Consider the following 18,575-nt stretch of genomic DNA (forward strand, 5'->3'; position numbering starts at 1 on the left):
CATAAAATTGAATACCATCAGGACTTCGCTCCAGGGAGACTTTGAAAAAATTATTTAACTTACCTTGGTTTTCTCATCTGTAAGATAGAGTTAATAATATTAGGGCTCTCTGTGGGTTATTTTGAACATGAATTGCGATAATGCAACTCAAAAATTATACTAATTACATGTAGTGGTTGATAGCATTTTCTATTAGTATACAGCACATTCCTATTCGAATGTTTCATTATTTCGACGAAAGGATTAGAAAATTAGTTCTTTTGTGATTGAATTTTCAAATTTATGTTTTAAGTGCCTACATATTCTCTTTTTAAAGGAGGAAACCAGATTCATCCAAAGAAGTCAAAGACCATTTGGAAAGGGACAAATGTACAGGCGGCCCTGCTTTGCAAAACCCGTCTAAAAGCCCAGCTTCGGCACCTGAAATGACACCTACCCGACTTCGGTCTTCAATGGTCAACAGCTCCTCCTCCAGGCATTTATCCAGGACATCCCTAACCAGAAGCCTGTCCACCAGAGTGGGCTGAAGAAGGGTCAGCAGCTGGAGACATTCATCTTGAGTGGCCTCAAAGGATGGGGAGGGCAAGTCGGTGAGGTCGGGGTTCACGTAGCGGGCAGCCAGGGGGCTGCCTGCTCTCTGGAGGGCGTCCACGAACTCCCGAGTCCAGCCAGGGCCCCAGCCCTGCTCCCGCTCCAAGGTGCTCAGAAGCAGTTCGACTGCCTTCATGTTCCCAGAGGTGTAGGCCGTCCTCACAATCTGCTCCTTTACGTCTGTAGGCAGAAAGGTCAGGTAGTCCAGCACGGGCTCTACCTGGATGTACATTTTCACTCGCGTCCTGAAGCACGAGAGGAGATAGAGGAAGCACTTGTCTGCGGAGGGCCCGTCCGACATCCTCGGTTCCCACAGAAGGAAGACCCAGCTGGATGCTCCACAGGTGACACAGTTGGGGCCGCGGAGTCGCAGGTCTGCAGCGCTGTGTCTCAGTACAGGTGTCCCGCGGGGCACCCAGGTCGTCCTGAACACGGTCTCATCTGGGCAGGTGCGCAGGTGCCAGGTGAGCGGGTGTCAGGGCGCGGGCGGGCGAGGGCGACTCCGGGACTGCGACCGCGCTGTGCTCTCGGCAGGAACTTTGGAATCCTGTTTCTGGCAGGGCCGCCCTTAAAGTTTGTCTCACTTCACTTTTTGTTTCGATTCTCTTGTCAGGACTTTGCTCTCGCAATCTTCCAGGGAGGAGTGTATTTCGACGGGGAGGAGCCACCTTTTGGTCTTTGGCTCAGGGCACTGTGGGAAATAGAAAAGGAAAGCAGATTCTTCCGGCACCGACTAAGACAACGATGCTTTGGAAATGATCCTCTTTCTGGGGTGTTGTCTCTTCAGCTGGGCTCAGCTTCAACAAAAAGACCTCTTGTCAGCTAAAACGCACAGGGCACACAAGTGTGTGATTTGGGATTTCCCGCCTGAAAAATGTAGAGGAACTGCCCCAGACTCTGATGTGAATGGGAGGTAGTTAACCTTTTGCTGGTGAATATAAGCAGCTCTGGCCCAGCGGGGGGGGGGGGGGGGGGGCGCTGCTGCTAAGGGAGAGGTTAAGAGATGAAGCTAAGAAGACCCCAGGACCCAAGGAGGAAATCATCTCTGCATCCTTCCTGAAATAAACCTGAGTTCCCAAGAATAATGTGTTCCTCCAGGAACTTGGAAGTGAATATGAAAAAGTGAGTAACAATAAGTAATTTTGTTGCTGCCTACTAACATTTATACAGCTTTGACCAGGGCCTGGTGGCATGGAGAGGGACTTTGACCACCAACTCAGTTTAAAAGAAAGCCAAGACAAGGTTTCCTATGTCCCAGCATGTAGTTCCCCATATTCTTTATAGAAAACTTTCTTTTAATAAAACAAAACAACAAAAATCCCTAACAACTTATTTTTGACTTAGCTGCCATTCTTTTCTTGGATTCAATACAGAAAGTTTTGGCTGGAGCAGCTAGGAATTTAATTAGGAACTAATGTACTGACTTGTAGTAAACATCAACATTTGTCTATGTCACAAGAGAAAAAAGACATTCGCGCTGAAAAATGGCAGCTTCAGTACAGAAGCCACATGAATGAGAGTCCTTAAAGTTGCAACTCATGAAGGAGGCATTTTGCAGCTCAGGGTGACTGTGGGTAGTATATGCATAGCATAATAAGAAGCTCGTGGTCCTGGGTTATATGGAGGATAGAAAGTTCAATCGGGCTATCAAAAATACATATTTAGGAAAATAATCTGTTAGTGAAGCATTTTCAATGGAGTCTGATAGTCCAGGGAAAGCATGGTGGCTCTTTTGATAAGATGAGAGAATTACTGTCTTCATAGGTACGTATATTCTGGAGTTACGCAAAATAGCCAAGTAAGCACTTTATAGCATCTTGTTTTATTCTTTATTATATTATAACTAATACTTTCCTCCCCAAAGATTGTAAGTTGATTGGAAAAAGGGACATATTTTTGGTAACCAGTAAAATATTCTACAAAGAGTACTAGGCCCTTAATGATTTCTCCTCTGAAAAGGAGTTTTCAATTGACTGTAGTAGCTGTCCCAATATCAAATACACAGTTCAAGTGGGTGAAATGAACAGAAATGTGGCCTCACAAGTCCTTGCTTTTCTGTTTCTTCATAGAAATCTATTATTCATTTACTTCTTTTTGGGAGTTGACTTTCTGCCCAAGTAGAAGTGAATCAAATTTGATGCTTCTATAGAAGTATTCAAATTATTGTTATTTACTGAATATACAGAAATATCTTTTAGGGGTATTGAAAAAAAATGTTGCCCCCAGCTTCCAGCTGCCTATGGGTTTTGCTGGATGTGTTAAAGCAAAAACTGATCTACCAACCAACAAACATTCTGTTTCCTGGCACCTATTCCATGTATTTTGGTTTCAAATACTAGGGAATGAAAAGAGATTGCTAATTAAATGTGATTTTCTTAACAATACAGAATTTCTTTCCTAGGAGAGAAAGTGTCAGAGATATTTAAATGTTTGGTATTCAGATTGTATCATTCATTCACTTAATCACTTAAAAATATTTACTAAGTACTTAGTGTATAATCAGCCCTATTCTAGGTGTAGTTAATAAAATCCTGCTTTAATGGAGCCCATATTTCTAAATGAGAGTGAGGAGACAAATAATAAGTAGCAACTAAAATATATCCAATGTGACAAATAGGGATAAATACTGTGAAGACTATTGGAAGATCTATATAAAAATGCACATTACAGTTTTGGTGGTTAGTTTTCCATGTAGATATCCTCAGTTAACCTATTACATCAGCACCACACAATATTCATCAATAACAATTCATATTTATCCTTTAGTGTAGAGTCACTCTGATGAGGATTCAGTGATGAGTACAGAATATAGCTTTCTTAGGAGTCTACAATAAGTTTGATAGGACCTTGTATTAGTCATCTTTCTGTTGCCAGGAAAAATAATATCTATATAGCAATTTACAGAAGAGATTTTTTTGCCTCACAGATTCAGAGGTTTCAGTCCATCATTAGCTGGCTTCAAGGCACAAACATCATGGAAGACAGAAATGGGAATAAAGCTGCTCATGTTATGGCAGCCAGGAAACACAATAGACAAGGAAAAGCCAGGGAAGAAAGGGGCAGGAGCCAGACTGAAGTTACACAGTCACACTGCCAGCCATGACTCAGACCCAGAAATGTGCTTTACTAATCTTCTAGGTGCTTCTCAAGCCAATCAGGGTTAACCACTAGAGATCTCTTCTGGAGAAAGCAGGATAAGGAAACAAAAGCCAAGCCACAATTTCTCAGAAATAGTCCCTTTGTTTATCTATATTTTTGCTTGGTGAGTTAGTTCTTCCTTTGAATAGGTATTTTCCATTGTCAAGTTTCTTCTAATAATTTTCATTTTCATTTTCCTCATTATTTTCTAAATTTAAGTTTCTCTTTTCTTTCTCCTTTGAAGTAAGAAAGGCTGGTGATATTTGTTTGTTTGCTTTCTTTTTGCCTGTCTGTTCTTTGTAAAACCTTCTCAAATCACTTCAGCGTTTGTTTTCTGAATGATGATTCAGGAAGAGCCTACATAGATAACAGACTGTTATTATTGCCCTGGTTCTTCTTTGAATTTTTAATGTTTAAGAAATAGGAAAATTCATAGTTGCCATTATAATTTAATGGCTATATACTAATAATGTCTTTTTTAAGAGAATGACAATGTAATGAGAAAATCCTTTCAGATTGTTATTCCATTTCTTCACTAAATTATATCAATAAGTTTGTAATGTAAGTGTTAGATGTTCTTAACCTAGTAATATGGAATTGTGGGTAAGCACAGAGACTCTGAGCTTGGAGTGTCTGGGTTCACATCTCAGCACTATCTTTTAATCGCTGCTTGGTCAGGAAAATCACCTCAAATACATTGATTGTAAAGTGAAATCAATACCAGTTTTGTGTCATAAGGTTTTCATAAGGATGGACTGTAAAGTACTTATCACTAAGCCTGGATTGTTTACCGTCCAATAAAAGGCTACCTCCCAGTGTGCATGTATAAATACACATAGCAAATAAGAGGTGGTACCAGTCCTCAAACAATACACAATTTCTAAAGGAAATTATTTAATTATGTACAAAGTATATAATAAGTAATTATTTAACTGACCTTTACCCAAGATCCCTTTTGTCAGGAAGTGGATGGCAGAAATGTTTGTTATAAAGTATTTCTTTATATTGAAATAACATTATATTTATAACATTATATTTTATATTTCAAAAACATTAGTAGGCCTAAAATAGAAAAGAATTCTGGCTTTTACTACATCTTGATACTCATTTCATAACTACTTCTACCAATTCAATTCAAGTTCTGTCTTTAAATGTATACCTATAAAAGACTTTCTACATAACAGTTTTGGCAATCAAATCACATATCACTTGATAATTTTCCATCTGCTTCCACTAAATCTTAAGTACTTTCAGAATCAGTTCCTCACAAATGTTTTTGTTAAAACAGTACTTTTGCCTCAAAGGCATAGATTGTGCTTCTTTTACTTTATTTTGGAATACTTAGGAGCAAGCTGTGATCAAATGTAATTAGACTGCTATTGTCATTACCTTACAATCTTGGTTGACATTCAGCCAGTGAACACTTTAGAATTAGATGTTTCAAACTGTATCCATTCTGTTTGAGAGTTGGCTATTCTAGTTGATTCATACTTACTTTATGCAAATTGTTGAATGTTTTTGTTTCACTTGTGCTCAGGTGCTCATATACAGCTGACAAAGTCTTGAAGTGGCAGTAAGAGGGCTATAGGGTGAATTGTTGAAATCAGATATTGAGATACATTGAATCAAACTTATAAATTTCTAAATCACAGAACATTAAACTAAAATTTTAAAAAGTTAAAGCATTGCCAACCACAAAATATTTTTATTGCCAATGTAATAGATTACATAAATTGCATTAAAAATCTTATTTCATTCATCTGGTTCCTAACTTTTTAGTGTTGTTTGTATTTTGTAATCTTATAATTCTACCTGTAAGGATTTTTAAAATAAATACATATGCATTTATTGGGGTCTATGTTTAAATATTTTTAATGATAGAGATAAAAAAATCTTATTTTTAAGAGTAAAATACTGACAGGTTTGAGGCATTTTATTTGGGTATTAAAATAAAAGGATGACAAGAAATGGGAGAAAATTGCTTTCCAGTTTTGTTTCCCTGAATACACACACTGCCCTTAAAGAATATTCTAACAGGAAGCACCAGAGAAATCCATTTAATTCCTTCTTGTTGTGGCAAAGTAAGCCACGTGACCATCTGAGAAATTGTTCTCAAGCTTTTCTGCAGATTAGAGTTATGTGGAAAGATGTTTAAAATTAACCTTTGTATTAAAATCTTCATGATTGGAACTTTAGGGTCATTTATTTTCCCTTTCAATTCCACTTCTGGTTTCATTTTCCTTCCAGAGGTGAAAAATAGGGGTAAGACTGTCCTGTAGCCTGGGGCCAGCCAAGGATATAATAGGTAGCCATTTTTTTTTCTTTTTTTGGTCGTTATTTTCTGTGCAGTTCTCAGGAGCACTGCATTGTGGTGACTGAGCAATTATTCCTAGGGGAAATACAGGATTACATTTCTTTTAGTATCTGGTCACATTTTCATCAACTGATCAATACACAGCCTTTTTTTGTGTGTATTTCTGTTTAAATACATATATATTTGATTTACTAACAATGAATTACTCATGACCAAAAGTGCAATAACTTATACCTGAACAAAACTTACCTAACACACTTTCTCTGCAAGGCACAGTACAGCCTTCCTTCCTGGACTGAGGAAAGTAACCTGCCAGCACGTCAGTACTATGCTGTATTGGATTGTGTTTTGTAAGCATATTCCTAAATTATTTATAGTTCAGTTTGGCTAATGCTATGATTTAAACGGACAACTATTTTTAGCAATTTGTTAAGGAACATGCTGTAGTTTGGAACTTTCATCCTCAAATACATTGATCTGGGCAGTGTAATGTATTTGGTTAGAACAAATAGAATTTATGTATTTAAAAACTATATAACTTCATAGCAGTAGCACCTTGGACACTTCAGAGCAAAGGCAGTAGCTAGTATTTGGGAAAAAATGAATCATGTTATTGTAACAGAAAAAGCCATTACTGTCTGTAAACTGGAGGAAAGTAGCAAGTGTAGAGAATCTGATTTAGAGTTAGTTTATAGGAATGTTTGCTTACTGTTTGCCTAACTGTTGCCTCTCTCCTTGGTAGTTCTCCAACCTATTGGTTCAGCAAAGAAAAATGAGAGACTGGAGGAACAAGTTCTACATTGTTCAAAAACTGCCTATACCTTAAAGTAAGGAACTGGAGTTACTTATATTTTTATCAATAATAAAAAGGGAAGTTAGGGATATTACTAGGAAATTCAACTTCCATATAAAAATAATGTGTGCCCATTTTTGTTGCAAGTTTCAAATGGCATAGGTAAATAATATTCACACTGCAGAGATTCAGTGTTCCCTTGGTGATATAGACTCAGTAGGTGAAGCTCTGGGCCCCACTCCCTACTTCAAAGGCAGCAGGGGTTTTTTGGTATTTTTTTTTTTTTTTTGGTTTTATGGTTTGGAGTTATGTATTTTGGTAAAACATTTGAAAATCTCCATACCGGGAGGTCAAAACATGTATAAAAGAATTCTTGTAATAAGAGAAATATTGCATTAGAACCTTTTCACATGACTCCGCCTTTATATACTTACATACTCAGCAAGTGGCAGAATGAGTGCAGTCCGGGCAGCTGCCTTCATCCCATCAATGTCTCATAGAGTCAAGCTCTGGGGAAGCTGGGCAGGTTCTGGAGCCTCTATCCCATGTTCTTAAGGGAGAAAAAGAGATGTTAATGATATTATGCTGCTATCTGTATAAATGAAAGATAGGGTGAGTAAAGTTGGTAAATGAATGAAAAGATGACACATCTATTCATTCAGGTCACAAGTTATACCACATTTTATAAAGTAAAATAATATTGAATTATCAAAATATTTCTTGATCATTCCTAAGCTAATTAAATTCTTTCTTCTCGGAATTTCTAATTAATAGTATGTGTGTTATGTTTATATGAGTATTTGTGTTGCAAGTATCTAAATTTAGCAGATCTCAAGCATTTTGCATAGTGCTTAGTAAACCTCCTCCAAATTTTTAGGACTTATTTAGGATAAATGATTTTATTTCATTCATTTTTTTCTCCTTCAGATGCAGATTTAAAAACTCAAAAAAGAATGTATACTATGTGATAGATTTTTCTCTTGTAAAGTATAAGTTGTCCAAATTATTGTATTGCTCCAATGGTTATATTTAGAAATACGTCAAGTTGAAGGATTTATGATTTTAATAGACAAAAGTAGGTAAGGCTGCAGACATTAACTGTGAGTGATTTCTGCTGTGTGTTTCAGAAATACTTTATTTAGGGAATAGATTGCTCCTGTGTTCATAAGTGCTTCATTCTATTCATTAGGAATTAAGAATAATATTAACATTTAATTTTGTGGAACATCCACAATAGACTGTAGAGAAAACAAAACCAGAAACTCTCACAGAAGGAATTCTGGATATGGACCACAGTTCTCAGAGGAAACCAGCTCCAGCTAAGCCTCATTATGTGCCCAGAAATCTGCAGTACAAGGTGTCTTCTTCTGAGAAGTCCATACACACAAGGGAGCCCAGGCCAAATCCTGGGCACTGTGTATCCGTGCGCTCTCAGGGAGGTAGTGAGTGGAGAAGTCCTCCTTACTTCCTTCTTCAGACTTCTCTGCACTGCTACCCATAGATGAGTTTCCTCTGCTGCCACCTTGTGGGGTTTTAACAATCCAATCTTAACTACGTTCGAAGGCATTCAGCTTGTATCATTTAAGTAAATTTGTAACTATGCACAATTATAGATTTTTTGGCACTAAATAAAAAAGGAAGGTAATCTATATTCCCCAGTGGAAAGATTAGCTATGGCTATAATTTAGCTTGAAGTATTGGCTTTTATAAAAGCAGAGACAGTGATCTTCTACCTCATTACCTGTGCTGCTTGTCCTGTGCTCAATTTTGAAAAGAAAGTCATTTTAAATTAAATTGCTCAGTGCCTGGAGTGCCTGTGCTACAGACTCAGAGGAGAAGCTAAACAGCTGCATATATGAGAGACAGGGTAGCACACATTGAGGCTGTTTATAGAAAAAAGTTTTCGTGATTATGCTCACCTTGCACCTTCCTCATGTGATCTCATGGCATCCTGGCTTCCCTCCACATCCAACACTTTCCCTGCTTTGTTACATTTTGCTCCTCTCTTTATTGTATTTTGATTTATCTGCTGTTCCTAGTAAGCTGCAAGCTACACAAGGCGAAGCAACATGTTTTCATCCTTTCTGAATCCTCACTCATTCCCCAAGGCAGTATAGAGCCCAGCATACAGAAGGCAGCTAATGAATATTTAGTGAATGAATTAATAATGAATACCTACTATGTGCTAGAAGCTGAAAGAAAATAAATATCTATATCTATTCTTTCCAGAAGTTTCTGTATGTTACTACTTTTCCTCTTCACAAACTATGAGTCTCTGAGTGGGCCTGTTATTTTCTCCTAGTTATTTATTCTGTTTTCTGGTAAAACTGCTTCTAGATTGTCTTTGGGACCCATTTACCACAAGGGGGAAAGATATAGGGTTGGGGCCTGATTTCTTTAAGATGATCAACACACCCCACCTTCTAGCTATGGTGATTAGATGAAGAATGGATGTGTTGCCCAGTTAGTTCTGGAGAGATGAAAGTGGAAATTCCCTGTGGCTAGTTGTGACACTGGGCTGTTTCTGGATCCAGGTTAGGGAGGCTGCCTCTCTCCTACCCTGAGGATGGAGGCACAAAATAGAGAGAGAGGGTCTTTAATATGCTAGAAGAAGCCTAATCCGAAGCCACAAGTGAATAAATTCACTTGTTGACATATACTGAGTTGGGTTTTCTGTCACAATATAAAAAAGATTAGTTGATTTTTGAATAGGAAATAGCATCATTTTACAAAGGAGAAGCCCAGATTCAAAGAAGGTACATTATTCTTGTCCATATCACACAGCCAACAGATAAACTTGGAGTCAGTTGTCAATTCCTAAAATATTTATTACACATTTCCTTCTAGAATTAGCAGTCAATATAATTTATTTAAATCAGTGTCAATGTGAATTAATAAAAATGAGTATTAATAAAATTTAAAATATTCACTTTTAGTATAGAGAAATTATCCAAACTCTGGGCTTGGTATTAAGTTATTATCTGCATCAATGCGATACATGCCTCAAATGAGGCACATGCCTTTCCAAAAAATATCAGTTTGTTTTCTATTAGCTTTTGCTTTCAGTGCAAGTTCACTAAAAATAACACACAGCAAGTTGTTTTACATAAGACGTTTAATATACAAATCATTTGATCTTTCTTACCCTTATGCTTAAGCGTTTCTCCCCTATGTTCTCACTCATCCCTTTTTTGTATTTTCTTTTTATTTCATTATATTTTCTGATATCACTAACTATGATTTTATTAGACAACTTATGGGTAAAGTCCTGCCAAAAGATTCAGTTGCTAGGTAACATTTTCCTTTTTCCTCCCGTCCTTCCCCTTCCTTCCTCCTGGGCTGGTTGCCATAGTTCCTCTTACACCATGTGGCCCAGGTCCTTACTGTAATAATGGCGGCTGAATAACAAAGTGTGTTCCTCTTCCTTTCCCTCCCTTTCTATCTTTCCCCTCTGTATTCTTGTTTCTCAGTCATATATTTGAACTTAATTTAAAAAACAGATGCACTATTCAATACAATTATTCTATATTTATTTATCATCCTGATTTTTTCCTTTCCTCAGGAAAAATCACAAAGGTTGAGACTAATTGGGGCAGGGGTGTTAATGTGAGTTTTGGAACTTCTTTTTCTTCATTGTGGCTGGTGTTATGGTTTATATCTAGAACCCCCTCCTCCACCCCCCAAGCCTCATGTGATCCATAAGCAAAACCTTTGGAAGGTGATTGGGTTATGGGGGCATTAGAGCTGATTTCCTTTTAGGAGGTGGGGCCACGTAAGAAGGAAGAGGTCACTGGGGTGATGTTCTCTGCTTCCTGTTTGTCATGCTATGAGCCACTTTCTTCCTTCTGATGCTCTGTACTGCCTTTGAGGTAGTGGACTATGGACTGAAACATGAGTCAAAATAAGCATCTCCTTCTTTTAGTTGTATGTGTCAGATATCTTATCCCAGTGAGGAGGAAAGTGACTCAGACAGTTGGTTTTTTCTAGTTGTCCCTGAAAATCTACTCCTCACCTTTCTCTACATTGTTCCATGTGCTGGGAGACTGAAACTTCACTAACTGCATCAAAGAATTTTCTTTCCTTTGGTTCTGATTAGATTCAGTCTTCAGAAGCACTGGCAGGAGATCAGAGGTAGGGGAGAAGAGTGAAAATTTGGGTATTTATTCCTTCAGCAATACTTCATCTGGTTCTTTATTCATCCCTCCCACCCAAATAAAATTTCATACAGCAGCTCTATCCAGGTTTCAATAACTATATCCCAATCTTGCATCTTCAGCTTAAGTGTGGTAATGCGGACACTATGTTGCTTGCGCTGGGATTTTACATCTTTTCTGTGTCTCTTATCTATGTTGATACCTTTCTAAATAGTGACCTTGTAAGATGTCTTCATTAGTGTGTTTGAGTGTGCCATCTACATTTTTCTGGTAAGAGTGTTAGCAAATGAGTCTTATGATTAAAGACTGAAAAGCAAGGCAAACCTCCAAGGTAAACTGAGTTTTGTGGATCTTGGTGGTATATGTTGTACCCATTCAGGGTTACCCCACACCTATGCTGATCATGAGTCTTCTGTGTCAGTATATATCACAGTTCCTGTCTTCAGGAACTTTACAAGGGAAAGTACCAAGGTTTTTCCTTTTATTTTTATTTCAACTTTTAATATTGGTTAACTCAAGCAACTTAATGTTTTATCAACTAATTCTCAGATTTTAAGTAACTTTAAAAGCTCTAAGACTGGGACTTTATTCATTCAAAACTATACACATGTCCTGGGCTATTATTTTCTTAAGATGAAAAATAATCAGGTAATGTTTTACTTTAAAAATATTTTGCAACTGTTTTGATCTGAGTCTATCTCAACAATGCAACTTATTACTATGTTATATGTAATTGGTACTACTTATTTCACAAGAGTGTTATGAAGATCAAATGTGGTAATGTGCAAAATAGTTATGACATGCATCATGTGCTATATGATAAACAGATTGGGAATTTTTATTCTTATCACAAGCCCTATTTCTAGTAATTGTTTTACAAAGATGAGAAGGGGTCTTATTTTGCTAACACATAAAACTCCTGAGGATTAGAATGGAAATAAATGATCTCAGCTTTTAGGCAGTCATAATGTACCTAAGAATTGGGATTTTTTTCATGTTTTGGTGAAACTATTTTTAATTTTCTGTAATAGGAGTACTGCATGTTAATTCACATTATATGTAGCAAGCTACCAACCAAAGGGATCAGCACCAGCAAATGTATTCAATCGACAGGTTTAATTTATATCTTTCCATACAATCAGGTGTGCAAGTGTATTGACCCATATTGTACAATCTAACTCATATTCACAAACAGGAAACTTGGATTTAACTTGCCTGGATAACAGATTACTTTGTGGAGGTTATAATTATAATGCAGCTGGATTGGGCTTAATTATGAACATTTATTGTGATCACCATTTCTCAAAAAGTTTGCATTGCATCCAAATTGCTTAATAGAGCTTGATAATGTGAAGATGTATATATTCAGAGACCTGATGAAATGTCTTGTTGACATTTTTCATAAATGCACTATTTATTAAATTGCTTTAAAGTTTGTGGTTCTGCTAAAAGGGTACTTAATATTACTAGAACTAGAAACAGAAAATTGTTGAAAGATTAGCTGAAGGAAGGTCAGTTTGTCAGGTGGGTGGTTGAGGTGATAAATGGTAAATTGTGTTTGTTTTTGTCATCTTTGTGAGGCTCATTCTTTCTTCTCTGTCTTAACTGGTAAATAGTGAACCTTAGGTAGTGCCTGAAAGAAACTACTGTGGGCTTATAATGAAATTGTTACAGAATCACTTCATTTTTCACTCCCAGGTTTATGCCTTATGCATAATAGCACATAGTTTAGCTTTTGTTATTACATTTTGAAAACAAAATAACTTCTCGAAATAGTATAATAATTATTGTATGTGTATCAATTAAACCCATGGTTATAAATTTTAGCATAATGTAAATAAGTAAATACTGGGGTGGACCCAAGGTGACAACAGTAGACAGTATGACTAAATTTCTCTTCACTACCTTTCAGATTTTGTGCACTCTGGACTGAATTGTGTCTTTTCACAAATTAAAATGCTTCAATCCTAACACCTAATATGATAATATTTGGAAAGGGGGATTTTAGAAGGTAATTCAGTTTGGGAATAATAATATATGTCAGATAGAGTTATTTTGAGTAATGACACCCCACAACGCACAGTACCTATTGCATAACACTCATTCCAGAAACAGCTATTTTATAGAATAATGAAACATTTCTGAAAAAAGTGATTTGAATTGCTTTTATACATCACATTTTCATAAAATACTATTATTCATATAATACTAACTGAATCATGGAAGCGAATTATCATTACTATTATTAAAAAAGACTATCAGCTCATATGAGTTTTTATATTAAAATATAACTTGAAATACTAGGTTTAGGGAGAGACTGCAGACAACTGTAGACTGTGGTATTCAAAATCCTCTCTGTATTCATCTCCATAGTATAAACTTTCTTTCATAGGCCTTTCTCTAATAAAGAGGTACATTGTCAGGGACTATAAAGGATCTAATAGTTTATCCTACTTGGGAGCTAATACAGTAGTCCTGTCAGTTTCATCTAGGGAGGCAGAAGGCATGAGATTCCTGGGTCAGAGACAAAAGAATATTACTTGGAGCCCAACAGATAACATGAGCAAATTCCTAGCAGGCAGAGAGGGGCTGCCATGAGGGTGTTGAACAGTGCAGTGGGTTTGTTATCAGATAAGGAAGTCCATGCTTAGAAAGTCCCGTCATTTTGAAAGAACTATAAGAAAACATACTCAAATTTTGCCCTGGTGGAAAATATCAACTCTGGAATTAGATCTGCAGAAATGCAAGAGGCCCATGGAGATTTGACTCTCAACAAACACAAAAGCATTCCATCAGTAAGTGTATTCTTTTTTTTTTTTTTGTACTGGGGATTGAACTCAGGACCTTGTACTTGTGAGGCAGGCATGGGGCCACTGAGCTAAATCCCCAGCCATCAGTAAGTCTATTCTGATGCATAAAAATTCTGGCCTTAGATATAGACTAACATGGTAAAGGAATGTACTCAATCCTTCCTTAAACATTTCCTGGACTATGTAGTCAATCAGTTGTATTAACTTTGCAACAATTATTCTGCTTTCTAACACTTTATTACATGATACTTTAAAGAGTCATACATTCTTTCTTGTTATCAAGTAGGTTTTGCTATCCTTCTTTATTTATCCCAGTAGTTTAACCTAATTGGATAGAAAATTTCCTATAGTATTAGAGGAACTGACACTTTAGAGTAGCTTGTACACTAGCAATCTTCCTTCTCTGCCTCTTTCTGGTAAACTTGTTTCACAAGGTCCAGTGCCTTCTTCCTCTGTAGTGTAGCTAAGCAATAGTTAGGTTCCTCAGCTTTTCAAGGCTGACTTCTGCGCTCTAATACTTCATACTTTGACCATGCTAGTCTGCAAAACAGGTTAAGCTCTTCTCTTATTCTTCAGATATTAATTAATACCATCACAGTCTTTTTGTTTTTAAGCTGAATCTGTAGCTACCCTGCTTTTTGTTTGTTTGTTTTAACTTGGAGCTACAGAATTCATTTGGGTTCTAGAGAAAAGCAAACTTCTCAACTCTTCATACTTAATAAACCAAAACAACTGCATATTTAAAAGATAAAAAAATGCCCGGCTAGCTCAGTCAGTGGAGCATGAGACTCAAAAGTTTTTTGTTTTTTTTTTAAAAAGATAAAAAAACCTGTTCTTTCAGTATACAGAATTAAGGAAGCATGTCTTCAGAGTTTGGCCAAAAGTTGAATCACAGGCAGGGTTGTCAGATACTTGGATGTCCTGAATTATCAGCATGATTAGTAAATATAATTTTTAAGATATAATAAAGTACATTATTTAGGACAAACAGTAAAACTCATTCATTTGAAAAATCAAATTTAAGTAGAATTCCTGTATCTTTATTGGCTACCTCTGACAACTGTTTTCACCGTTTATGTACCAGACTACAAATAACCTTTTATTAAATTAAATATAGTGAATTTTAACGCGTAAGTTATTCCCTGGTAGTCATGACTTCAAAGTTCTCTTGCGACATCAGCACTACACAAAAGTAAGTATAACCAACCTCTGATATTCACAGTTGTGTGGTATTTGAAGTTCAGGTCAAAAGAATCTAACTTAAAAGAAGTCACTGACTATTTGATTTGGGGTTTTAGAGTATTAAAGAACTTTAGGACATGATGACCTGGAGAAGCTTTCTAGAGAGGGCAAGAATTACAGAGGAAAAGGATTCTTGGGTTAAGAGCCAGTAAGAGCCAGGCAGGGATGACCTAGGCTGCTCGAGACAGGATGTAGCCAATCAGAGCCGAGAAGGGTGGGGCGAGACTGCTGGTAGGGGCAGGCTCTTGCTGTATTGGCTTCGCAGGGTGAGGCTCAGCCAATCGGAAGCAGGTAGGGCGGGGCTGGCCTCAGGGGACGGGCAGGTTCGATGGCGTGAATAGCCCGGGTACCTTGGCCTCCTACCTCAGCTGCACCTGCACCTGCGCGGTTCTCCCACCCGGGCTCAGAAGGTGACCACCAGTGTCGCGACCGGCTCGGCATGGCCTACCCGGGATACGGCGGAGGGGTGAGTCCTAGCCGCTCGGCCGTCACCTCCGCCCTCGCGGGGTGTGGTAACCCTATGGGCCGTGCCCTCGTACTGGATCTGCCCTCCGTCCCCGCCGCTTTGGAGCGCGATAGGTACCTGCTGGTATCGTACCACGCCGGACTCTGCGCGCTGAGCCTGGGGGGACCCCGAGCCGCAGGTGCCCGGTCCGTGAGGGCCCTCCAGAGGATGACCTGTTTTCACACATTTCCTTCCTGGAATGGAGAAAGGAAACACCCATTTCTCTTTCCAGTAACCTTTTAGTTTTGCCAGAGAGCCTCTTTCTAAATTTTTTTGACCACTTCTTGTTTTTAAATTGCTTGCTAATAAATTGAGGTAGTCGGAATGCGTCCTAAACTTAGTTTTTCTAGACTATTTTTGGAGGCAAGGGAGATTTTTCATTCTTAAATACTGTATTTCCTACATCACCTTTGAGAGAAGTTGTAATTGTAATAGCCGTGACTAGTTCTTTCCTTTCTGAAAGGAACCCCAGCCTTATTTACATCAGTGATCCTCAAAGTGCGGTGCGCACATTTTGTGTTTACAAAGTGGGAGTGTGGGATGAGCTATGGGGGTGCAGGCAGAAGACAGCACGTTTGCTGTTATTATTTGTTTTATTTAAAAACAGAATTTACACTTTGTTAATTTTAATATAGAAGTTAATAGTGGCATAAGATAGTGATCTTCGAAGGAATTACTTCTTTTCCTGGGAGTAAGAATTATTTTTTAAGGTAAAGAATTTCCAGATTCACAATTTAGACACATACTCTTTCCTACAATTGATTTGCTTGAAAACTGACCTGAATTCCCTTTGGCATCTTCCACACTCCAGTTTCTACCCCTGTATTAGTTTATCATCTTGTGACCAGATACCTGGGAAAAAAGGATCTAAAAGAGGAAATAGTGATTTTGGTTTAGGCTTTCAGCAGTTTCAGTTCATAGTCAGCTGATTTCACTGCTGTAGGGTTGTGGCAGGGCAAAAATGTCATGGCAGAAGGCAGCGTGGAGGAAAATCCCTCCCTCATCTTGTGACAGGGAAGGGGGGGGAGAAAGGGGTGTGGTAGAGACAGAAACAGATGGAGAGAGAAGCCACTAACCAAATCCTGCCCTTCATGATCCCAGTTCTTCAGCACACGTGGTTATTTGGCTTCTTCTGAACATGGTGACCACATTCTTTATGACAAAAGCAAGCTGCTAGTCCTCTTAACTACTGAAGCCTAGAAACCACGTGTTGCTGTTTCTACCATGTTCTTCCAGATAAAGCTGAACACAGGCCCTCCCAAGAAGGGAGACTTGGCTTTTCAGTGGGAAGAGTCATAAAGAATGTGACTACCAGGTGGTTCTCAAATTACTGGCTTTAGGAAAGTTAGTGCTGCAAATTGAGAAAGGAAGATGGATTGAGGTAATCCCTAAAGACAGATTCTTCATACAATATTGTTTACCTGACTTTGGTTATAGAAAAAGATGTACTTGTCTTTCAAGACTAAAATGGAGATGCTATAGTAGAGTGTCCTTAGTGGGGCTTTTGGCACTATGTCAACATTACCGTTCCATTAATGTACTTACATTTAGTTTGACCTGTTTTCGTAAAGCATCTTTAAGTTTTTCTTCCTTGTGTGAAGCTTAAGGTGAGGAGAATCTCCAGTAGGCCTTTAAATGACTGATTCTGCTGTAGGGCTTGGTTGTCTTCCATGATCTTGCCTTGGAACCAAAGAGCAACTGTTTGTAATTGCCACAAGCTCACAGCATAAAATCCTTTTACTCATGGGTTCAGCTGTATCTTCAGATATTAGCTCTGAAACTTGCCCTTTATCAATACTCTTAAGGGCATTTAATGCCCAATGGAACTCTCTATCCACAGTGTTAGACTGCATCAAATTATTCTAGCATATAATATTTTTTCAAATTATATTTGTTCTTATATACCCCTTTTATTTTTTATTTCTGAAATTAGCTTGTCCTGTTCCAGTCAGTCTCTTTTTTTTTCTTGAAAAATTATATTTAGGATTCAGTATATTCTGTTGTCATGTTTCCTGTTTCCTGTCTTATATTTCATGGCTTCACACTCTTAGCTTTGACTGCCTTCTAGAGCTCCAGTATTTCCTCCATACCTCTGCCACATCTCATGTTATCGCTATTCAAACCCCATTGCCTTCTATACCATATTGTTTTGTCATCCCTCATAATTGTAATTCTTTTCTCTTTCTGCCTTCTGACAACCTCTGATCATCCTTCTATGATGCAGATTAAGAATATTTTTGTTCAAAACGGAATAATCAAAACACTTAATACCTTTCCTCCTCTTGATTCATAAAATGCTGAGTAAGATGCTTTTCTAAGGTAATAAAAATATAAACTGAGTCTCAAAGTGAAAAAAAAAAGAGACAAATCAGATCCATAGCAGAGATTAAATATATGTATAGCTTCTGAGGTCAGATTGTCTATATTTGAATGTATAGTCTAATATCTTACTAAATGTTTGACCTTGATCAGTTAAAGAAACCTTGACACTTCAAATTCTCGACTGCAAAAGCATATACTTTTATGTCTATCTCAAGAGTTGTGAAAATCAAACATAACAGATGGAAAGTACTTAAAGTAGTACTTAGAATATAAAAAGCCCTCAATGTATATTAGCTGCTTATTATTACCATATTATTATTATTTTTTATATTCTTGTTATTTTTCTTAATTTTTTGTCATTTTGCTTTTTAAACTACATAATAAAGGATGATATTTTCACATCTCACAGAATGTGGAAATCAAACAACATAGTAAATAGAAAGTACTTAGGATAGTGCTTGGGGTGTAAAAAAACCCTAAATATATATTAGGTAATTATTTGTTATCCTGGTTGTTTTTCATACATGTATTATATATAATACATATGTATATATAATGCGTATGTGTATATGTCATCTTGCTTTTTAAAAATAAATCCTTTATGGTAGAGAGGATATTTCACCTATATGCACTTTCCTGTAATTAGGTCACAGTTTCATTATATTATCATATCTTTTAAGAATGTGTCTGGAGGTGTATTTCTCAG

The 18,575-nt window shown here is 37.4% G+C and overlaps 2 protein-coding genes and 1 long non-coding RNA gene across 11 annotated transcripts in view; 1 reads left to right on the forward strand and 2 right to left on the reverse strand.

Annotated features, from left to right (window-relative positions):
- Window positions 1-1,231, reverse strand: part of Ifih1 (interferon induced with helicase C domain 1) — a 54,896-nt gene extending 53,665 nt beyond the window's left edge. For 3 of the 4 annotated variants that reach the window (XR_015446677.1, XM_004835854.4, XM_021265571.2), the window contains exon 1: window positions 437-1,182. Coding sequence is in view for 3 of the 4 variants with exons in the window: in XM_004835854.4 (XP_004835911.1) it covers window positions 437-892 (456 nt within the window). In the remaining variant the exon portion in view is untranslated. Of the gene's footprint in view, window positions 1-436 lie in introns of all 4 variants that reach the window. The other variant, XM_004835855.4, reaches the window with a different exon arrangement.
- Window positions 1,232-1,311: 80 nt separating this feature from the next.
- The window catches only part of Gca (grancalcin), a 61,644-nt gene continuing 44,380 nt past the window's right edge, over window positions 1,312-18,575 (forward strand). Inside the window, exons 1-2 of one of the 6 annotated variants that reach the window (XR_015446689.1) lie at window positions 1,312-1,713; window positions 6,786-6,870. Coding sequence is in view for 2 of the 6 variants with exons in the window: in XM_087199545.1 (XP_087055671.1) it covers window positions 15,482-15,508 (27 nt within the window). In the remaining 4 variants the exon portion in view is untranslated. Of the gene's footprint in view, window positions 1,714-6,785; window positions 6,871-14,748; window positions 15,509-15,701; window positions 16,929-18,575 lie in introns of those variants that run through there. The other 5 variants (XM_087199550.1, XM_087199545.1, XR_015446688.1 and 2 more) reach the window with 5 other exon arrangements.
- Window positions 4,798-15,736, reverse strand: LOC147829935 (uncharacterized). The gene is made up of 3 exons (XR_015446691.1): window positions 15,626-15,736; window positions 7,271-7,386; window positions 4,798-5,311 (listed from the first exon to the last, which is right to left on the reverse strand). It is a non-coding gene; the product is annotated as an uncharacterized LOC147829935 (long non-coding RNA).

Source organism: Heterocephalus glaber, unplaced genomic scaffold (genome assembly GCF_053883595.1).
Source record: "Heterocephalus glaber isolate CG9 unplaced genomic scaffold, H.glaber_assembly_v1.0 deba00000347, whole genome shotgun sequence".
Taxonomy (NCBI): Eukaryota; Metazoa; Chordata; class Mammalia; order Rodentia; family Bathyergidae; genus Heterocephalus; species Heterocephalus glaber.